At 37.9% G+C, this 24,120-nt stretch overlaps 1 protein-coding gene across 4 annotated transcripts in view; it reads right to left on the bottom strand.

The window, feature by feature from the left end:
- Positions 1-1,829: 1,829 nt before the first annotated feature.
- Positions 1,830-24,120, bottom strand: part of LOC128736904 (insulin-like receptor) — a 153,013-nt gene continuing 130,722 nt past the window's right edge. For 3 of the 4 annotated variants that reach the window (XM_053831410.1, XM_053831411.1, XM_053831409.1), the window contains exons 12-15: positions 19,859-19,986; positions 19,549-19,789; positions 19,251-19,482; positions 1,830-9,080 (exon numbers count right to left, since the gene is read on the bottom strand). In XM_053831410.1, the coding sequence (XP_053687385.1) occupies positions 8,174-9,080; positions 19,251-19,482; positions 19,549-19,789; positions 19,859-19,986 (1,508 nt within the window). In that variant the 3' untranslated portion in view covers positions 1,830-8,173. Of the gene's footprint in view, positions 9,081-19,230; positions 19,483-19,548; positions 19,790-19,858; positions 19,987-24,120 lie in introns of all 4 variants that reach the window. The other variant, XM_053831413.1, reaches the window with a different exon arrangement.

Below are 24,120 nucleotides of genomic sequence, written 5' to 3'. Positions count from 1 at the left end.
TGACCAACGAGAGCGACGACCGCAGCTGTTACCCTAGTAGCACGGTTGTTACAAAGTAGTTGTGGTAACCGAATTATGATTAATTTCAGTCGTAATTCGGTTGCTACAACTAAATGGACCTAAAGTGTGCTACTTGGGTAGCCAAATATAGCCTCGCAAAAACTCGTCGCAGTCCATGAATAAATAAGAGCTAGAGTCCGAAAGGGGCTGAAAAGAAAAAGCTCAAGAGAAAACATCGTTCTCGGCCGGACAGTAACTATTAACGGCGACGAACTTGAACTGGTTGATAACTTCATATATTTGGAAACTCTGGTCACCACCGACCACAATACGAGTAAAGAGATTCAACGGGACATTCGAGCAGGAAGTTGGGACTACTTTTCCCTCCGTAAGATGCTTCGATCAAGGAACATATGCCGCCGTACAAAGCTAATGATGTACAAAACGCTAATCAGACTGCTAGTCCGCTACGGACTTGAGACTGTAGCTTTTGCTTACGGAAGACACTCGTGCACTTGTCGTATTTGTACGACAGATGTTGCGGATTGTTTCTGGCGAAAGTGGAGAAAAATTCAGGCATATGAATTACACGACTGCAAGCGCTACCAGCGGAATTCGGGAGGCTACGGTGCACTATGGGCCAGAAATTAAAATTTCGGGACAAATATATTTGCGGTTAAACGGCATGTCTCAGCTCAATGTGGTCTTCGGCACCTGTATGAATGAAAAAATGATGTATCTTTTGAAGGGTCGTCCTATATTTAGGGGTTACTTTAACAACAATTTAAGTAATAACTTTTTGAGTAAATTTTTTTTCACCTTTTTGGTTTCCAAATATTAAAGATAAACCAATTTCAAGTATTTTTTCTGAAGATATCAAACTTCTACCTTTTACCCATTTTCAGCAATAGACGTTTGTTTATAAACGACCCCTCAAATCACATTTCTTCTTGTAACATGTTTATTTCAACAGATAGCTCAATGTGATGTTATAGACAACATTTTGCCCATAAAAGAGGAATATTTTTACTAAAGACTGTTTTCCTTTCTGCATTAATTAGTAAGATATAACTATTTTTAGACTAAAAACCGTTTGATGAAAAATGTGTTTTTTCAAAGGTGGTATCTTCGGAGAAGTAAAATAATAAAATATAACGCATCTTCCTGCGCTATTAGGGTGACCATGAATTCACCTATTAGGGTGACAGAAACTTGTGTTTTCTGAAATATTATTTAAAAAAAAGTTTTTCTCTCCAAAAGTTGCAGGACATACTAAAATAAGCAACTTTGCTGAATAAAGTAACTATATAGCTAATACCAGTTGCAAAATTTAACGATGTGTTAAAAAGAGCACTTAAAAATCAATTACACTCAATAACTTTGCATACGTTATTAAGTTATAAAATGTATGAAAAAATAATCCGCACTATTCCCAGGTATTCCCAGCCATTGTATTCCCATATTTTCTCTGAAATACACATTTAGGCAGATAGCTTTCATAATTCCCTACAAATTGGTTTACAAACTAATTGCAGATGGCTAAGATATTCGGATTCTTCATCAGACGGTTTTTAACCTAAAAAGCAAAACAGTCTTCTGCAAAAATATTCCTCTTTTATGTGCAAAATATTTTCTAAAACATCACATTGAGCTGTCTGTTGAAATAAACATGTTACAAGAAGAAATGTGATTTGAGGGGTCGTTTATAAACAAAGCTCTATTACTGAAAATGAGTAAAAGGTAGAAGTTTCATATCTTCAGAAAAATTACTTTAAGTTGGTTTATCTTTAATATTTTGAAACCAAAAAAGTGAAAAAAAGTTTACTCAAAAAGTTATTACTTAAATTGTTCTTTAAGTAACGCTTAGCCATTGGACGACCCCTCAAAATATGCATCAATTTTTTATTCAAAAAGTTGCCGAAGATCACGTTGAGCTGAGACATGCTGTTTAACTGCAAATATTTTTGTCCCGAAATTTTAATTTCTGGCCCATAGTGCGGTGGGCCGGCCACGTCACAAGGATGCCGGACGACTGTGTAGTGAAATGCGCTCTCTTTAAGAGCCCTTCCTGCACCAGGAATAGCGTGAAGCCAACGTGCTAGATTGTTTGATCAGTTTGGAGCTGATTGGCGAGTTTCGAGATGCTCAATGAATTGGTCCACGGCCGAGTACAATGGAGACAAGTTTTTGATACAACACGAGCTGACAACTGACTGCAAAGTCTGTCGTATAAAAAAACAGAAAGTCAAGTTTCGGTAACGGAAAGCAGCACCAATAGGCTTTGCTTTACTTTTAGCATTTTCAAAACAGTAACATGCTGTACATGGAAGAGGCAGTAACCCGAAATAGTTGTTTTCGATTTGTGCTAAAATGAAATAATATAGCACTTGTCTATCACCTTTATTCTTGTTTACGGCCGTATTCTACATTCGTACGAATAACTTGGTCCGAACGAATCGGGAAGCACTATTCTCATATTCGAATGAACAAAAAGAAGGGACGTTCGAACGTTCGAATTCATTCGAACGAAAACAACAATACGAATCGGCTTAACTTTCGAACGAATATTATTCGAACGAAAAAAAAAATAAGGGTGTATATTTAACGTTATGCACTTCACTGCACAAAGATATTCAAGTATTCCTACAGATCCACAAAGAAAAAAATATACCATCAGCATAAAACAGTCGACAGTCGAATGATAGTAGCACTGAAACATTGTCTATAGAAATCGAAAAAAGAAGCGAGCCCATGTTGCTGCCCTGCGGGACATTTCAGAATGATTTGAGAAGCATTTGTAAACAGTAGATGCTACTTTGTAACATCAATACCGGTTAGTCAAGTAAAATCTTATCCAGCAGATGGCGTCCGTAGTAACACCTAGCCGATCCATTGTACCCAGCAATATCCCGTGAGGCCTACACGTCGAAAGAAGGTCCAGATAAATTGGATCGGCTTAAAAACCAAAATCCACAATTTGCCTACAGATCAACTGAGTGTTACAGACAGTGGCGGGATCGGTTTAGCTGCGTAGAAAAAATACGGTTATCTAACTAGTGCTGCGAAGTTCACACACGTGTGGTCTAATTTCCTCACACGCGCACTCATTCTAACGAACACGCTGGCATAAGCAGCCGGCTGTTAGAGTACAGGACTATTACGTACGGGGCTAGTGCAAGGATCTTACTGACTCGCAAGTACTGGCCAAGCCATAATTCAGATTGCACAAATTATATAGATCAATTTTTTCATGTTGTTATCCTGGTGTTGTGTTTCATAGAGAGGACAATTGGTTAGAAGCTGTTCTGCTCTTGGAGGCACTTTTTTCAGTGATCGCACTTTTTGAGTTTTGTCGAATTTAGCTTCAAACACTTGTATTAGAGCGTGTTTGGAATTATCAGATTCTAAAGCAGTAAATTTACAAGTTTATTCTGTTGTTCCTTTGCCGGAAACATGCCCAGGCTGCTGCGACGCGCGGGACGGACCATTTTTGTTATCTGCTCTACCGATGATGTATCTTTGTTTGTCTGTGTTCAGTTCTTGTGTTGATTAAAAGATGCAAGCCGCTACGGGCGACAGAATTAATCACTTTTCTCCATACTGATGGCCAATTGGTATTATTCATGTTCATTCCATCCACAAAAGGCATGTTACAGTTTCCGTTATTAGTGGACCGTAGCGAACAACTGGTCTAAGAAGTGACCTGTACAGGGTGCACTTTGTACGGTAGCTTTGTCTGTGTCTTGTGTCTCTATCAGTGGACTGCTTTATTTCCGAGGATTTTTTCTTCATGCAAAAAGCATATTTTTATTGCATATATGGTTTATAAATTCGTTAATTTTTTGATTTATTATTGCAAAATCCATTCGAATAACAGTCCTTATGAATCAACTAAATAAATCTATTAAGAATTCGATTTTGTCAAAGTTTGACTAAACTTATTTCAAGCCTCACCGAAATCCAGGTGATCCTTTACACGGTTGAACACTCTTCTGGAGCGCAAGAAGCTACCGGCTTATTACGGCCAAATTCTTACTAGCGGTAGTAGTTGCGAAGAACCAGCTTCACTGAGTAACAGTTTTGTGTTTTACCCGTTTTGCCTCAAACAAAGTCTTACGTTTTTCGTCGACGTTCTAGCTCATCTAGGCCAAGCAAGCAACAGCGATACTGCTGCAAATTATTTTGTTTAGACAAAGGAAATTTCCGCAGAGCCAATCATATGAACTTCCTCTGCAGTCGTGCAATTCAAAGGTTTCGATAAAGCTGGTGCGGAGTGCAAAATGGGCAGCTTTGTTAAGGAACAAAAATGGTCCCAAGTTACTGCCTTACGGTTAGATTTATGTGCAAACGGGGGAACGTGCTTTCGTAGTTTCTGACACTTCGCTGATCGCCCTTTTTTAAGAAAGTGCCTTCAGATTTTTGAAAATTTTTCTTGGACAAAAGAGAAAGAACATATTTTTCTAAACAAAAGCACTAAGGTAAGATACACAACCAATTAATGATTCTAATGACCAGTTTTAAATAAACTTTTTAAAATCCTTTTTCGACATATAGCCTTAACATGCTGGATCCTTCTGATCGGTTTATGTCTTTTGCCCACCCAAATCACCACATCAGATCCCCTGGACTGGCTTTTGGCTAACGCAAACTAATCGCATTCAGTTTTCAGATTTTCAGTTTCTTTTTCGGGTTTTTATGGAACTTGAATGGAACGGACAGCAATCCTGAGGTGGGACACAGGACAGGTGCTGCTGCTGTAGAATGGTGTATCATAAAACTGTTGGTAGGAATATTGTCGACGAACAAACCAAACAGGAAATCTCGGCCCGTCCTCCTTCCTAGTCATCGTCGTCGTCGTTTGCCTTTGCCTTCTTTACCGACTATAAAAAAAAACGTGTGTTACAACTAATACTAAATATCAATAAAAATAAATTAATTTACTATGTACAGTTTGGTTTTTTTCATATTCCCACTTTTTTTTGTTTCTTTTCTATTTGTTTCGGCTATCAACTAGGTTGTTTTTTTTTCGGTGATCTCTCGCAACTCTCATTTTTTTCTCTCTTCTTTTTTTACGGTATGTTGCCGTTAGAGCAATCGTGTTTTGGGAGTGTGCTTGTGAATAAATAAATAAAATCCATTAGGTTCTGCTTCGCATCTTTTTTTTCTCTAGCTCCTTTCACTCTTAACGATCTTCTTAGTTACAATCTTAGTTTGTTTTACATTTTTATTCTGTTAAGTTGCGCGGGTTGCGTTCGTCTTTTTTCTCGTTCACTCCTTCATTCTTTCTGCTTCTGGTTTTGTTTTTTTTTACTTTTTACTAACAGTTTCTATTGTTTGTATATAAAAACACGGAGGGAAAATAAATAAAAATATTAGCTGGTACGCATTTAAATTTAAAAAATTTGTTTGCATTTCTTCGTTTTAAAAAATTACTATCTATTGACGCTTTTGTTGTTGTTGTTGTTGTGTGGTTGTGTGATTATGTGGTATGTGTATAAGTGTCTAATTATTTCAGTGTTTTTTTTGCTTTCTTTTATTTCAAACCGGCTGATTTCCACTGAATGATCCCGAACAAAGCTGCGTTTGCTCGTTCTTTTTTTCCTTTCCTTCTTTTTGTTTTGCTAAAAACAAAAAAAAACTTATCTCATAAATCAACGAATTTACCGCTAAAAATAACGTTACTACTTTGTATTGCAGGTTCATTTTCCTTAATCCTTTGTTTGTTTGTGGCCAACTGTTGTTGTGTGCGTGCGAGTGCTTCTCTCTTTCACCCATTCACTGACTTACTCACTCACTCATTCGCACTCACTTTTACGGGCACCTTTTTTGCACTCACACGAACTGCGCTAACGAAAATGATTGAATCGGTATATTCCTAATTTTTGGGGGAGGAACTTTATATAAATCAGACTTTAATTTGTACCTCAAGAAATGTAGTTTAATTTCTCTTTCTTGCTTTGATAATTTAATAATTTAATCTTCAGCGATCGTTTTTATTCTCAATGATTTTCTGTAAATTAAAATTTTGTGTATATAAATTAGTATTCTTCTTTTGCCACTAAAAAGCCATTGCTTATTCGTGTTTGTTCATTTGTTTTTGATGTGGTGTAACTATTTTAATGTGTATTGGAGATTTTTTTTCTACGGATGAAGTGTGTAGGCGCCTCCAAAGTCGCGGAAGCACCAAAACTCTGTGACTTTGATTTGTGATCGATTGTGGTTAATTTTTTTGCCGCTGTCACGCTAACAAATCAATCGTTGTTGTGTCGAAAACAAAAATTCTAATTTAATAAACTTTACACTCGCGCACTTTCTTACCTAATCTGGTTTCTTTCTCTTTCTCTCTGCTCGAAACGTGGTTGTTGCGTTTCCGCTCAATTCCATTTTCCTAAAACAAAATCCTAAAAATTTACATCTGCCACAGTCCACAGCATCATGTGTGCGTACGCGTGGTTTTCCGTTTCATTTTGTTATCTCTATACTTCTTCTGTTTACACTTAATGTTTTCTTCTAGCTATAGCTTTTTGCTCTGGTTCATTTGGTCTAACCTACAGCGTGTGTTTGCTTACACTTTCATATTCCTTTCTTTAATCAAGTGATCTCTTAAATAGTATAATCATAATAAACGTATTGTTTTCTCTCTTGTTCCATCCGCGGTAAACAGAACACATTCACGCACTTTTACCTTTGCACCTTTTAGCCACACTCTCTCGCGCGCTCTCTCTCTATCTCTTTTTATCCTAAATCTATAAACGCACATAGGGTTGCACCATGTGCCTTCCACTTTTCTTTCGCGCAATCGTCACCAACGCCATTATCTATTCCGTTTCCGTCACGAATTTGGATGATACTTGCTTGCGTGTTTTTTTTTTCGTTTGTTTCCTTTATTTGAGGGATTGTTTAACTGCTCTTTTGCGGGCGTGCGTGTTCGTGCGTGCGTTATTATTACATAGGTATGTATGTATGTTACTAACTCTTCTGGTGGGATTGAAATTAGAGTAAAAATTAAACAAAAAAAATTAAATGAAAATAAAAAAAGTAAACTAAAAAACAAAACAAAAATATTGCTTTTAGCTGTCGGTCAGTCTGTTGATTCTATTAGATTTTTTTCCGTTGTTTTTACACACGAAAAACATTGCCTGTTCGCGCTTCTTTCTCGCTCTGCGTTCGAAGTGTGTGTGTGTGTGGTGTGTGTTTGAATGTGTGTGGGTATGTGTTTGAGGTTATGTTCTCTTTTTTCTTTTGTTTTTTTCGTTTGTACGGGCGAAAAAAGTATTCCGTTATAAATAAACACTAGTTAAACGAATACATACACTTCTTTCTATTAAAATAAATGGTACAGTTTTTATTAACGCGTTTTTTTTCTTCTTCTTTTGTTTCATTTGTCTAAAGTGGAAATCTTTCGAGTGCGTGTGTCAAAAGGAAGGATTGATTTGTTTGTTTTTTTTTCTTCTTTTGATGATAGTACAAAACGAGGGGAGCAGCCAAAACGTCGACGATTTTAATAATTTTTTTTGTTGATCAATTCTAAAAGTTGAGAACTTTGTTTTTTTTTTCTTTGTCAGGACATGGAAAGGGGGTTGTTTGTTGATTAGTTAATTTCATTGCATGGTTTTGTAGTAGCCTCTTTGGATATTTGTTTCGTTTTTTTCTCTCTCTCTTTTTCTTTTTCTCGCGGATGTGCATTTGTATAATCGTGTGTTGGATTTGGTAGGCTAAACAATGAACAAGAAATCGAAGGGTACCTATCTAAGTTGTGTTAGTGTAATGCTTGATTGCGTATGTGTGTGGTGTGTTGTTTTGTTACAATAATGCATTTGTATATGTGAGTGAGCGGTTGATTGATTGTTGGTTCAATATGAATATGAATGATGATGGTGGTGGTGGTGTGTGTACTTAAAAGATTTACTGGTTAAAAGGGGTTTTTTGTTTGAATACTTGTTTACTTCTTCTGCTATCTATGGCCCATCATTGCGAGTGCCTAAGGCTAGCCTGTATCATTTTCAGTTTGTCCCCGCCAGCTGCTGGCGGACACGTGGAACTGTTAATTGTGTGCGTGTGTTTTCGTGCGCCCACGATTCGCTGGCGCACACACGCACGGAACTGTGTGTTTGTGTGAGTTGGATTACTTCTGCTTGTGTTTGCTGCTGTTTGGATTGGCGGCAGTGCTGTCTCACGCTTCACCGGTCGAACTCTCCGTCGTCGGAGACCAAAGAACGGCCCGTTCGATGAAACCATTCCTCAAACGGGGAGGAACGAACTCCTTGTTACTACTGCTTTCGGGCTGCGAAGCGAGACCAACACGCCCATTTATTCTATTCCCTACTGTTGTTGTTGTCGGTACTGCCATTGCTCCTGTTACAGTTGCTGCCGAAATTCTACTACTATCGGAACTGATCGCGTCAAACTCCTTCCCGTAGGGATCCGAGTCGATATCGATCAGCTGTTGCTGTTGCTGTTGTTGCCTATTAAGGGACTGTTGTTTCTGCGGTGGCGGAGGAATCATTGGAATTGACCCGTGTCCGGCGTTGGAACCGTAAGAGTAACCACTACCTGACAGCAGGTTATCACCAGTGGAAAGCAGCACCCCTGGGGCACTGTTCACGTAGTCATGTTGTGTTACGTTACCTGCAAACTCACTACTACCGCTTCTTCTTCTGTTCTGACTTAGTTGACTACTTCCTGGTGCTGCTGCTGCTGCTGCCGCTGCATCGTGGTTACGAGACACACCACAATAGCCAGGACTAACACTTCTACTTTTGACCCTGCTATTTCTGTTGTTTCTGCTTGTGCCACCCTGTTCCAGTTCTCTGCTCCGGCTGTTGCTGCGACGATCTCTGCCCGTACGATCACGGCTTTCGGCCTTAGCCGCCGCCGCTGCCGCCGTTTCATCTATCACTATCAATTCGGTTGTTGCCGCGCCGACGGCGCCACCCCCGTGCTCGTCGTTGTCATCATCATCATCGTCGTCGTTGTCCTCCTCAATCGGTTCCTCCTCTTCGGCTATGGTTGTATCAATATCCCTACTATGATATGATATGGCTAATGAATCACAGATCAATCGGTTTCCATGTTGCTCCCTGAAAGTAGAGCCGGAAAGAGAAAACGGAAATCGATTTTGCTGGTGGGAAAACCTGAAAGGTGCGTTTCGCGGATATATGAAAGATAATGGCAGGACAGAGGCGCAGTCCGAAATTTGTATTCATAAAAAAAACGTGGAAAGGGGTGGTGAAAGCAAAATGCAAGTACACTCTAGTGATCAGTACGTGTTGTTAGTGCGGTTAGTTTGTAAGACGACGGGGGAGTTCTAAATATTTTGTCCTACAGTTATTTATGGGACATCGCATAAAACGTTTTTTGATTTCGATTTTTGACTAAGGCAGATTAACAGTTCAAGTAATTACAAAATAAAGTGCAACATTTGGCGACGTTATATCCGTAAAAAGTTTTCGGCAACTACCGACCGCGACTAGCGACAATAAACGATCGATTAACAGCGTAAAAAGGCGAGGTTTTAAATTACTACCCTAAGGTACTCTGGAAGTATTCGTAAAATGTGCCGAAAGTCGTAATTCTAGTTTCACACAAGATATCTTGTTCATCAGGTAGGATACAAAACAGCATAGAAAAGCAGAAGAGATTCCAATGAGTTTTTCGAATTTAGCCTAAAGGAACCGTCGGTTCAAATCTTAGTAGAATCAGGCCATTCGATGTCCAGTATCTTTGGTATGGGTTTGTTCTGTGTCCTCTCCACATATCCCTCGTACTGAATGCTGCATTACCAACGGTAAAATGTTTTGGCAGGGCAGTTTAATGAAAGGGACTCAAGATGCGTAATGAAGCATCTCTTGTTCAAGGGCAAATTATTAACTTGTTTCATGTGCTAGTTCTAAAAACGAGATTGGTGATGTGCAAAGTAATTAAAAAACAAACTCACATATACAGATGTATAGCAGAAGTTTATTCTGATGCTTATCAACACACCGTCCCCCTTTGTGCCAAGCTCTACTTTACCGACGATGCAGCCTTTTGTCCAAGATAAATTGTCCTCAGCTTCCGTTCATTCTGGCTCTAAGTGCAAAATTAGCATTGAAAATGAATATGTTCAGCTAAGTCCAAGATAAGTTTCCATTCAGTGTAAGACTTATTCACCTAATAGGGTGTCCCAGAATGACTAAGTATGAGTTTGACACGATACTGTTGTCTAGGTGACATTTAAATAATTGACCATCACTGCTTAAGTGCTTACCCTTTTTTGCATTTCAACCTTTAAGTCTGTATGTCTTGATTGCCGGTTCGTGACCTTTATGTGTAAATGGTAGTATTTCCCCAGAAAAAACGCAATCAAGTCGAACAAAATCCGTGCACTTTTCCCAAAGTTTCACTAGTTCAGTTAGCGAAAATGGAAAATGTGAGCATCGGAGCAATTTGTAACGCGATTCGCAAGGGAGCTGAAGAAAATACTTTGCAGGACAAGAAAAAATTTGAACGAAAGAGTGGCCCCTCACATAGCTCCAAAAAAATAACATATATTCGTTTACGCTGAGTCTACGCCACCTGACAAGAGACAAAGTCGGCACACAGGTCATTTGTAAATTCCATTTATTTATTTTCACCGTCACTACTTGAACTACTTTATCGCTCCCGGGATGTATATCAAAGATACGAGACAAAAACCATTAGAATGGTGGCATTTTGTTTTCCAGCATAACAACCAAAGCGCTTTGTTTAAACAATAGCCTGAATTGGACTAGTTTGAATGCTCTTACTAGTTACTTGAAGTTACCAAAAACATTGGAAAATTTGCCTAGCTTTGCTGTGTCAAGCGAAAGCTTAAAAAATAATAAAACTTTTCAAAATAATGACAGGGGTTTATTTCTAATTCCCGTCGTAGTAAGTAAAGCCACTCTAATTTTCATCATTTCTCGGATCTTACTTACACTTACTTTCAGATTCAAGCACTTTGAATTCACTAAAAAGCGAATATTAAAGCATTTTATTGAAATTACGCAACTGACTTTATTTCTTAAATTCGTCGTACCGTTTTTTAAAACCCGTCCATCAAAATTTTTCATCGTCCGAACTAAAAATCACAACAATGTTTACGAAACTAGCGCTCATGTATTTGTGTAGGACGGCAACACAAATGTTATTCTGCAAAAATTCCTGCTGGCCATGCAAGTTTTCCCGGCTGCAAATTACAACAATGCTTTGCGTGAGTTATTTTCATTTTATGAATGACGGAAATTGAAACGATTAGTCGATATTTTCCTCTTCGTCGCACGAAAAAACGTAGAAAAGTTGGCTGGTCATTTTCAGTTAATTCCGTGTGCCAAACAAAAACTGTCCTAGGGTAAGTGCACTAAGGCCTCATGTATGGATGCATGGTGGATACTTTTTCAAAGAATTTTCGACAGCACCGACAGCTGCCTCCCACAAGCCGCCAAAGTTGGGAACTCTCGGAGGAATAAAGTGCCAAGCAATATCAAGTTCAGAAAATTCAGTTTAAATAAACTTTCGATATGTACATCTTTTACTTTTTCAAGATTACAACAGAAGCGTTTCTGGAAAGGGCCACATTTACTGCATGCATGCCGCGAATAGACCAAAATTCCTGTTTCATTATTAAAAGTGCAGTAAGCCGTTCATCGTGAAATGGTAGGATAACGTGATTAGGAAAAACTGTCGGGTGTTTGCAATTGCACTTCAGCCTCGAAGACGTACACGAGAGCTAGCTCTCTGTGCGTAGCTTTATGCTTCTACAATGCTAAATTTTTCTGGATATTCAACCATGAGCCAACGATAATGATTGCAAAATCAAACGAAACATGAACAGAGAATTCGGCATGGGAATAGGCATTGCGATATGAACTAATTTTCTTAGTTATATTTAATGTTTCATTTTCAAGCATAAATCCCCCATTTGTATGAACCAATTGTCCTCGGGTTCCCAGAACTACACCAGAAACTGGATGGTGCAGCTTTATTTAGCCGCCTCTTTTACAGCGCATAACTCTAAACGAGCCAGAGTCGAGCATTAAAATGAGTAACTTAAACTTATATGCGAATATTTTTTGCCTCATCTAACAACTTTCATAAGTCTATTGAAATTGGCCACATCGTTTTCCAAGGGCAAACTGTAACGTGAAAGAACGTCTTTATTCCAAGAAACAAGACTGGTGATACAAAGTAGTAATCTTCAAGGAATAAATAAAAGTATATACCCAGACGCACTGATAGCATGGGTTTATCCTTAGGTTTCTCCACATCATCCCCCTTTGTGCTGAATTCTACTTTACCGACGATGCAACTTCTTATGCTCGAGGAAAATTATAACTCGTTTTCGCACTTCCTGGCTCTAGGGGCCAGATTGGTACTGAAAATGAACATTTAAGTCTTCAGTTAACTACCAGTTCAGTTCAGTTATCGTTCCCACGATCTTAGACGTCTCACAGAACCAAAAAATAAAATGTAAAACGAAACAAGTTTGGAGTTTCCTTTACTGCCGCAAAATTGTACCGTATTTATTCAAATCAGGATCATTTTCACTCAAGTCCATGGCCATTTTCTGTTCAGTTCATGACCATTTTCAATTCAGCCTACGAATGTGTACATTTAAGTCCATGACCATTTGCAGTAGAATTCATGACTAGTTATGTGATTGATGGCTATTTCTAGTTCGGCTCATAACCTATTTTGTTAATTCCATGACCGGTTTTTTTTTGGTTTTAGCTCCCGATCGGTTTCAATTAAGCAACCTACGAACTGAGGCCATTTTCTGCTCAGTTCATGACCGTTTCAAATTCAATCTACGATCATTTTCATAGACCAAACCTCGTGATTTTAGTCATGACCTTGAAATGCGGTCAGGCATATATTAATATTTTTTAAACGATGATTCTACAATTGATGAAGGGATGGTAAAGGAAAGTAATGAAGAAGGATTTTATTGGAATGGAGGCCTGACCGTATTTCAAAGTCATGACTAAAATCACGAGGTTTGGTCTATTTTCACAAAAACGGGGTCTTCCCCCGAAACCCCGCGCTGAGAATCGCGGCTAATACGCTAACAGACGAACAGCGTTCACACGCAGTACCTTGTAAGTCGCAAGGGCCTGCATAGTGTCATCGTCCCGCCAGTAAACACAAAGTTAGATTAAACTTCTCGGTCGGTGGTTTCTACAGTAGGTGGAGGAAGAGGCACAATTTTTGTCTAAAAGTAGCCCAACTCATGTCGCTATATAAGGGGGGTTGTGCAGACTCTTTTTGTCCAGCGCCTCTGTGGTTCATAAGTACACGGGTACCAGCGAGCCACATGCCCTGGCGCGTGTTGTGGGTTCGAATCCGGTTATAATCTCAGATTATAGCTTGGTTCGACCCATGCACCTTCCAGCATTGGACAAAAGGTAGGAGTCACAACGACAACTTGTTAAGAGTAGCCACTTATTACCCCCCCCCCCCCCCTTCCCTTCCACTCTTTCCCCTCCACTCCCATAAAATCCTTCTTCATTACTTTCCCTTACCGTCCCTTCACCAATTGTAGAACCATCGTTTAAAAATATATTGATCATTTTCAGTTAATTCCGTGACAACTTCTAATTATAAATTAAATCCTTGATCATTTTCAGTCAAAGCCACAGCCATGTTTCAATTAATCCATGTCCATTTTCAGTTCAAACCATGAGTATTATGAGTTAAGTGATAGTATCTTGGTTGGCCGTTTAACTTACGTCGATGAACATTTTAAGTTATCATTTCATCATCATCTACTTATGACTAATCGAATCTATGATGAAATCCACAGCTATTTTGAATTAGGTCCACGGCCATTTACATATAAATCCATGACCGGTTTTGGTCGAGTTCCATTTAACTTCACAATAATTTCAGTTTAAGGCTATTATCATTTGGATTTAAGTCCGAATCCATTTTTAATAAAATCCACGGTCATTTTATGTTACATCTATGACTGGTTTCATTTAATTAGGTCCATGGCCAATATCAATAAAGTTTGTCTGTTGTGTCCATGGCCATTTTCAGGTAAATTCATGACCATTTTTATGACCATTTTCAGTTCAATTCAAGACCATTTTCATTACAGTAAGCCCAAAGCCCATGACCATTGTCAATCAAGTCCACGACCAGTTTCCAGTTAAATGATTGACAATTTTCGGCCATGTCCATGGTCATTTTAAGTTAAATGATTGTGTGTTGTAAGTTAGTGGTTGGTTAAATCTATTCCTAATTTTTAGTTCGAGTCCACGACCTCTTTCAGTTAAATCCATGACTATTTTCAGTGAAGTGGCCATGGCCATTTTCTCACTTAAAATTTTTGAAGTCCAAGGCCGTTTCAGTTAAACCCACAACCATTATCAGTCGAGTCCACCACTATTTTCATTTAAATCCATAAGCAATTTCAGTTCAATCCATGACTATTTTTATGTAAGTCAATGACCATTTTCAGTCAACTCGACGGCCATTTCCGTATCAGTCCGAAGCCGTTTTCATTTAAATCCGTGACCCACTGCTTGGAAATTTCACATTCAATTCATGCAATACGCCTGATGATCATCAGTATCATTCTTTGGTAGTTCCAGTACAGATGAAATAACTCAGCATTGCCAACATTACAATAAACGTAAACATTGCTCCGAAGTTTTGATTAATTTTTTTCTGCCAGGTTTTGGTTAATTTTAAAAAGTGGGCAGTTTGAAAAAACTAAACTTTAAGGTCTAAAAATTGTTCAAGACCAAAAAAGTTTACTAATTGAGGTTAGTCGAACAATCATTCAGCACTGAAATCCACGAATGAATGGTTTTGAAGGGTAGAAAACTGAGAAACACATACACTGTCAGCAGTTCAGTAGTCATGTCCATGGACTGACAGATAAAAGAATACTCCCAGGGGTAAACCTGCATGCGCTGAATGCGTTTTATATTCGCCTTCATGCAGGGCTGTCAATTTTTTCGAGCACTGTCCCATGGACATTTCATGTTAGGTCTGTGACCAATTTAATTTAAGTCCATTGCCATTTTCAATTGTGTCCATGGCCAATTTCAATTAAGTTCATAAACCATTCTGTTGAGTCCATGACAATTTTAATTCAGTTTCAGTTCATTTTCAGTTGGACTTCTAACCATTTTCTTTTCAAAACACTACTATTTTCATTACAGTAAGTTCATGATCATTTTTAAGCGAATCCATGACCAGTTGCAGTAGAATCTCCGACTATTTTCAGTTAAATGATTGACAAATTTGGTAAAGTCCATAGTCCTTTTCAGTTAAGGCCTTTTTTGGTTGAGCCTAGAGCCGTTTCCACTTAAGCATAAGGTCATGTACATTTGAAGTTAAGTGAATGACCAGTTTCATTTAATCCATGACCATTGTCAGTTGAATCCTAGACTGTTTTCACTTCGGTCCATGATCATTTTCAGTTAACTCCACGACCATTACCGTTGAAGCCTATTCTTAATCATTTGGATCCAAGTCCGTATCCATTATCATTAACATCCACGATCATGTTGTGTTAAATCTATGACCGTTTTCATTTAAGTCCATTGCCATTTTTCATTTAGATCCAATTTCGATTAAGTCCATGACTGCTTTTTGTCAAGTCCATAACTATTCCATGGCCATTTGCTGTTGAGTCCATGACCATTTTCATTCATCCACGGCTATGTACAGTATGTTAATGGCCATTTTCAATCAAGTTAAAGACCATTTTCAGACAGCTCCACGGCCATTTCCGTTTAATTCCATGATAATTTTTATTCAAGTCCGTAGCCTTTTCTATTTCAATGCATGGTCATTTTATGTTAAGTCTCTGATTGTTTTTGCTATTTTCAATTACGTCTGTCACCATTTTCCGTTAAGTCCATGGCCATGAATTATTGATGACCATAAAGTTACGTTTATGCCCTTTATTGGCTGAAAGTCCGTGACCATTTTCAACTATGTTCATGATAATTTGCAATTAATTCCAAGGTTGATTTCTGTTGAGTCCATGGCCATTTTTAGCTCAGTTTACGACCATTTGCAATAGTTTCATGAACTTTTTCGGTCATGCTCCTGATCGGACCGTTCAAGACCATTTTCAGTTAAGCCTATGATCATTTTTTTTTTGAAGTCCATGATCCATGGTCCATAACAGGGATATCATAACAGAAACAAATACCAAACAATACATGACATAACAGTTGCAACCGTTCCTGTGCCGGAAAATATATTTTTGATTTTTCTATCAAGAACTCATCCGAATGTGGATAACGTTCAAGGAACGGTAAAAAAACTGCTTGAATTGCGACGAAACATCTGAGTTTGTCAAGCTGGAGTTTGCCTCTAACTGGGTGCGGTTCGTTATCACTGTGACGACGATGATTTTGAGAAAAAAAAGCTTCGTGGTTGGTTGACCTGATCAACCTCGTCCAGAAGAAAAGAAATCTGACCGCGGGTGCTTACGCGTTCCTGATTCCGTAGGCTTCGTTGCAAGTTCTTCTGAAACTACAGATGATGGTTGCTACTCATCATCTGTTTAAGCATCCTGAGTAGCACACTTACGATACTCATAGTTATATCAACTTGTTAATGACTCAAATTAGTCATATAACAGATAACTCAACTGTGTTATAACATGTGTGCTATCTGAGACTTAATTTCCCCCCGCCACAGTCGGGTTTTTGCAGTCAGCGTTCATCAGTCGTTTTGATCCTATCGCAGAAGCGCACTAGAACGCGTGCCTTCTGTGTATAAGCATTACCAGAATGTTAGAGGTTTACGGACCAAAATTCCTCGGCTGCTCTTGCTGTTATCCAGTTGCGAGTAGGAACGGTGAACGGCTTGAGGTTATAAACGCAGTGAATCGACCATACTCTTCCAAGTTGAGTTAATCACACTCAAACAAATCGCACAAATGAGTGCGGGATCGGATAAAATTTCGTCAATTGGATGCCGCTTCAATCTACCTGAAAGCCATCAGATTCTGCGACCGACATGTCCAACTCGGTTTTCGCGGGCAAGGCGTGAGACAATTGACTCAATTGATCAGATACTACTAGCTCTCTATGACTCACTCTCAGGTATTATTGTCAAGTAATGTATCTAGACAAAGAAAAGTCTTGGGGTCCAGTTTCAAGCAACCGCGGTGAGCTCCTCAGCTTAGAAATCTTTGTAATAGTTTTCGTAGAAAGCACAACCATTATTTCTTAACTAACAACGAATCTGATAGAGGTAAACTTCGTGAGTGTGAGGAAGCGTACAAAACGATCATTTCTGCAACATATGGGGACTATTTGCACAGGATTTAGTAAGTTAAGACTTTTCATATTTCGGGAATTTCTGTCGGTCAACTTCGAGTGAACAACTTTGAGTTCGAAAGCTGTCAGTCCTTTCGCCACGTTTACCGAGAACGTATTGACTTTGTTTTACTCATACTTATCCGAACGCCAGGTTTTCGCTACAGTTCGTTATACTAAAATTCGCGTGCTTTAAAATATTTGACATACCGTTCAGTGTACCTCATGGCAGCGTGCTTGGCCGTCTCATTTTTTAACATACATATCAATGGCTGAGCTGCTTTCATCGTCGAAACTTTCTTTAGCTGATGAACTAAAAATGCAGGAGTTGCTATCGACTCGAAGTTGAGGTTTAACGAACATAACAAAGTATGTATAGTAACTGCTAAAGCATAAACAGTGCTTGGTCTTCTGAGACGGCATGCGTCCAGATTCACCTCAAGGCGCTATATTGCTCCTTGGTGCGTAGTATTTTTGAGTATGCTTGGCCAGTTTGCAACAAATCTGGTTTTCATAGTGTATACATACACGGACGGAGCGTTATATTAGGATCCTTGGTGGGTCACCTCCCCCCATCATCAATAAATGGCGTAATAAAAATGGTGGATAAAAGGCGATAGAAAATACACAATAAAAAATCACTTTTATGCATAACTTTGCAATAAGTCTCGAAAAAAAATTTCAAATTCGGATATACTGGAAAGCGAAATATAAGTACTGTTATTAATTCCTCAATTAAAAGGGTTTAATCGTCCTAAATGAATTACAAAAGTTAGAAATTCTAGTTACGAAAATTTAAGAACCTCATTTTTTTAAATATCAATTCCCAAATAGTTTCTACCGAGAAAAGGTAAACAACTTTAGATTAGGGCCTCAGTAGAGTAAAGTTTTTACAGAAAAATTGTCTATAATTACACTGTAGGTATAATCAATTAAATATTATCGAATTGCTTTCAACCAAAAAACAAAACAAAACCAACGAATTCATATGTACAACTTGGCAGTCGAAGAAATCCCCCGCCTGCATTCGTCGGTGTGCTGTGTCCATTTGTTATATCTGTATTTGTTATTCAACACAAAGTAGAGTACACACTATGGAAATTATTTCTATAATTATTATTCTATCGATACATAGTGGGTACATAGAATGTGAACCAAAAAGGAATAAAAAAACAACTACAACACAAAGGTGAAAGACGGAAAACAAAAAGGAAGAGAGAACAGGCATTTGTTAGAGGGGGTGGGAGGGAACCATCACAAAGCTAATAACAAACAACTAGAGATAAAATGCAACGCGGCATCGGCTATGACAGTAAGCACAAAATGTTAAAATAAAAAATATATATCTTCTATTTCGAGCATTCCCAATGTGGAACCAATTCGTGGGTTTTCGTGTGTGCAAAATTCGCCAATTTGGCCAGTTTTTGTTTCGGATTTTTTTTTTCACTTTCATTTTCGTATGATCCAGCAAACGGTATGGGGGCCGTTGTTCTGTGGCCGAAAATTGCACACCGAAAATGAACCTCCAAATTTGCGATTTTCGTTTTGTCTTTTGTTTTTTTTTTTTTTGCTTCTTCGGGTTTTGCTAATCGAGAGGGAACCGTTGTTGGTAACCAAATTTTAAAAGCCAAATCAGTAGTATACGAACATTGCCAAAACATTTCCGAGAAAAGTGTGAGGGTGCATGATATGATGATAGTAAACTGGTGAGCGTACGACACGATGTTTTTTTTTTTTGTTGTTTAAATATTAGTAGTTGTGATGAGTAATGAGCGATGAGCGGTTAGAACACGACAACGAGCGAGGGCGAGCAAATTTTGATCGCAGCTAACAAATTTTGAATTTTGAATACATTTTTGGACTACTTCTTGTACTTCCGTTTCTTTTCGTTTTTTTTCACTTTCGAAAAATAGAAAAATATATATTTTTTGACATTTACCTAGGATGTGCTGTTCTCACCTTAGTGGCGAGTGCGGCGAGCGGATGGTGGCCGTCGGACCGTTGTTCGGCACCAGATGACTGTTGGTCATCTCCATCGAGAACTCGTCGTCGGTGCCGACGTCACCGATGCGCATTTCTCCGTCCTTGTCCATTACATCGTCGTCGTCGTCATCATCATCGCCAGCGGCGACGCCACAACTGTCGCCGCCTCCCCCGGGGTGCAACGGGTAGGTAACATCGTCCATGATTACTGAAACGATATCGCAAAATGAGGTTTAAAAAACGGAGAGACAAAACGGTACTAGTGCACAATTACTTTGATGCTGTAATGGTGCCATCTCGTGCGCTTCCGAAGAATCGAAGAACGACACCTCGTGGAACCGACTGCTGGCATCGGGCAGCAGCATGTTGATGATGTCCATGAAGGTAGGCCGTGCTGTCGGTCGGTGCTGCCAGCACCGCCGCATTAGGTCGTACAGTTTGTCCGGGCAGTTTTCTGGGCGTTCCATGACGCCACCGTCAATTACGTACCGCAGCACCTGGTCGTTCGTCAGACCCTGTGAATTGGGGTTGGGGAAGAGAATTGTTAATATATTCTATGGGAATGAATAAGAATAGGTAATTACCTGGTACGGTTGCGAGGCAAGTGTGGCCATCTCCCATAGGACCACACCGTAGCTGAACACATCACTGCTGCTGGTGAAGACGCCGTCTTTCAGACTTTCCGGCGACATCCATCGCACTGGGAGAAAACCTATTTCAAACGGGATGATTCGATTAGACATCTCGAATGCATATTATAGGGTAAAATGTTTTAAATTTGAGAAAAAGATTTGATTTCATTGCTCATAAATTCGAACATTTGACAGTCACAACTCTGTTGACGTTAACTTCAAATCAGCACAGCATTACTCTCTAGGATTAGTCCAGAAACTCATCTAGAAAGCACCACTACACACTAATAATTTTGTCCTAAAATGAGCCACTTTTTAGAAACTTATTATAAATTATTCGGTCGAACCTTACTAGGCCCCGAATATCCGTAGTTCTGATAACACTAGCTCGACTGTAACTCTAGCGGTTTGAAGGATCTCAGCTTTCCAGTAGTAAATCGTTACGTTGTGAATAATATATTTAATATCAACAGAAGCTCAGTTACTCTGTTTTTTGACTTACATCGAGTATTATTTCGAATCCCTCGTGTAATTGCTCGTGTTTGTGCGACAAGTGAAAGTGAAGCTAGGCTTGAAGGTATCATCCCTGTTGCCGTTCACGAATAAATCTAGTTACCACAAGGCAGTAACATGCGACCCGTTTTGTTCATATTATTTTAACGATGTTACTTCTGTCTTTGAATGGAGCTGCATTAAAATTTCAAGTCCAATTTGTGGTACAATTTGAATTCAGTTTGAAATCTAATTTGAGTTCGATTTCAAGTTCAATTTCAGATCACTTTCAAGAGCGATTTTGTCCATTTTCAAATGCAGTTTTAGCCCGGTTTCAGGAACGATTTCAAATGAAATTTCATGTCCAATTTGAGTCCACTTTTAATTCCAATTTAAGTCGGGTATGAAATGGGGAAGGCAAATGAGGAAGCGTTCAACATAGCTTCAGCCATCCCAAGCCCCTACCTAGCGCCTCCACGTGGCCTTACCCGGGAATGCTCTATTGAGTAGCCAAGCTAGTAGGTGCGATGTTGGGTGGATCCCGGCTGCCTGATTTCAAAATTACGGGTTTGGATGACGGCTGAGTCACACGACCTTGTTAGTAGGTAAGGTTAGCATAAGTTATTTTAATTATTTGTTTCGTTCTACCTCATGAAGCAAGCACCTTCTACTGTACAGTGAAAACTCGGGCCGAAGAAAGTTTAAATAATGCTCATGGATACCAGAAGAAAAAATTATACTTTAGACTTGGGTTTTATCGGCTCATCAGTCAGGCAACAGACTACCTGTTTCTACCGCACTGAACGAGTAGATAACAGTCTATATTCTCGGCGGCAGAAACAAAGAGCAGTATTACGAAAATAATGTCGTCGCCAGTAAGTGTGTAGAATGATAAAATTGGTCGAATAAAACAAAACTAGATCTTAGACTATCTAATATAAGGGTGCGGCAGCTATTTAGTCAGTAAAACATTCGGCCGGCAACCGAAAGAGCGTGGGTGTCTATATTTTTGTCTAAATTTGGTTTGAATTTTACTCTAAATTACTCAAGTACGAATAGATTTTGGTTTAGTCTACAAATGAAAATGTAAAATGCGATTTATTTCGATCTAGCTTAAAAGTTCAATGAAAAATTGGAAAACCTAGAAGCAAAAAATTCGAGAAAGTCTAGAAGTTCAAAATAAATTTAAAAGAAGTGAAAAGAAGCTTACAGAAGTCTAACAGAAGCTTAACAAAAATCTAGACTAAGTCTAAAAGAAACTTAAAATAAGCCTGACAAAAGTCTAAACGATGCCTAAAAGAAGTACAAAAGTACTGTAAAAGAAGTTAAAAAGAAGACTAAAAGAAACCTAAAAAAGCCTAAAGGACATCTAAAAGAAGTGCGAAAGAAGCCTCAAATCAGCAACCAAGAAGTTCCAAAAATCTAAAAAAAAAGTTTAAAAAAAGTGTAAAACAAGTTTAAAAGATATCTAAAAGAAGTTTACCAAAAGTCTAGAAGAACTCTTGAGAAAGTCTTAAAGAGGTTTATAAGATGATAAAAAAAAGTCTAGAAGTGAAAGAAATAAAATAAGCCTTTGTAAAAATCTAAAAAAAGTGTCAAGGAAGTTAAAAGAAGACCGAAGGCCTAAAAAAACTAAAAAGAAGTCTAAACAAAACCTAACAAAAGTCTAAAAGAGGTCTAAAGGAAGCTTAATCGAAGTCCAAAAGTAGTGTAAAAGAAGACTAAAAGTAGCTCAAAAAAGTCTTGAGAAAGTGTAAAAGAGGTCTACAAGAAGTATAAAGGAAGTTTGAAAAATCTAAAAGAAGTTTCAAAGAAGTGTATAACAATCTAAAAGAAATTTTAAAGAAGTAAAAGTAAATAAATGTAAAACGGTGAAAAAGAAGTGTCTGGGGAATGACATTCTGACCCTTAAAACCACTCTAATAAAAAAGGAGGTGTAAAAGAAGTCTAAACGAAAGTCTAGAAAAAATTTAAGTCTAAAAAAATTTAAAAAAGTGTAAAGGAAGCCTAACAAAAGTATAAAAGAGTTATAGAAGAACCCTAAAACATAATTAACCAAGTCTAGAAGTGAAAGATGACAAAGGAAGCTGATAAATGTTTAACAGAAATCTGACAAAAATCTAAAATAAGTCTAAAAGAAGATTAAAAGAAGGCTAAAAATCCAAAGAGAAGTCTAAAGAAAGCCAGACAAAAGTCTAGAAAAGCTCTCAAAGAAGTTTAATCGAAGTCCAAGAGTAACGTAAAAGAAGTTTAAAAGAAGACTAAAAGAAGCTTAAAAAAGTCTTAAGGAAAACTAAAACAAGCGTATAAGAAGTCTAAAGAAAGTTGCAAAAACTCTAAAAGAAGTGTAAAAGAAGTTTAAAAGAAGTCTAGAAAAACCCTAATAGAAATTTAAAAAGAGCTTGAAACAAGTCTTAAAGAAGCCTGGCAGAAGTCTAAGACGGTTGAAAGAAATCTAAAAGAAGCCTAAAGAAGTGAAGTCTAGGAAAAGCTAAAAGAAGCTTATAAAAGTCAAACAGAAGCCGAAAAAAATCTTAAAGATGTCGAAAAAAAACTGAACGAAATCTAAAAGAAGTCTGAACGAAGTCGAAAAGAAGCCAAATGCCTGAAGAAGTCTAAAGGAAGTCCAAAAGAAGCGCAAAAAATATCTAAAAGATGTGTAGAAGAACCCTAAACCCTAAAAATTCTAAAGGAAGTCTAAGAGAAATGTGAAAGAAGTTCGACTGAGAGCGATGGTTCGATCACATCATATACCGTTCACTGAGCTACTAAAGAGATACTGCTAGCTACTGTATAGTAGAACCGTAAATATAATAGATACAGCAAAACTTTAGTTAGATAATAACTAGTTCTAGAATTGTCCTATATATAACTTGGTCAAATGTTACTGGGCTGAGACGGTACTGTCAAATGAATCAAAATTGAGTCAAAGTGATCGAACCATCCCTGCTAACAGAAGCCCAAAAAAACTGTAACAGGCTAAAAGAAGTATAAAACAGGTTATAAAAAAACTTAAAATAAGTCCAAAGGGAAGCCTGACAAGTCTAAAAGAAGTCTAAAAGTAGTGTAATAGAAGTCCAAACATAGTCTAAAAAAGTGTAAAAGAAGTCCTGGAAAAGTCTAAAAGAAGTTTAACAGAAGTGTAAACCAAGCCTAAGAGAAAGCCCAAAGAAGACTAAAAGAACTCTAAAATTATAAAAGAAATATTAAAAATAGTCTAGGAGAAGTCAAAAGCAAACAGGACGGAAGTCTAAAAACGAGCTAAAAGAAATCCAAATGTAATGTAAAAGAAGTTTAAAAGTAGCCCAAAAGAAGCCTAATACAGCCCAAAGGATGCCTAAAAGCAGTGTAAAAAATGTCTGTAATAAGTTCATAAGTTTTAAAATTTAAAAAAGAAATTTAAAACAAGTTTAAAGAAATCTAAGAAGTATAAAAGAAATCTAAAAAAATTGTAAGAATTGTAAATGGAAATTTGGAGAAGTCTGAAACAAGCCCAAAGAAGCGTAAAATCAAGCCGAAGAATCTAAAGGAAATCCAAAAGATATTTAAAAGCAATCTTTGAAAAAACAAAACTATAAATCTAAAAGAAGTTTTAAAGAAATTTAAAAGAAGTCTGAAGGAAGCCTAATAAAATTCCCAGGGACTTAAAAGAACTCCAATAAAAGTGAAAAAGAGGTCTTAGATATAAAAGAAGTTAATAAAAGTTTAAAGAAGTCTAACAG

The sequence above is a fragment of the Sabethes cyaneus genome, chromosome 2 (genome assembly GCF_943734655.1).
Source record: "Sabethes cyaneus chromosome 2, idSabCyanKW18_F2, whole genome shotgun sequence".
NCBI classification, from domain to species: domain Eukaryota; kingdom Metazoa; phylum Arthropoda; class Insecta; order Diptera; family Culicidae; genus Sabethes; species Sabethes cyaneus.
This window is presented reverse-complemented; position numbering and strand designations above follow the sequence as displayed.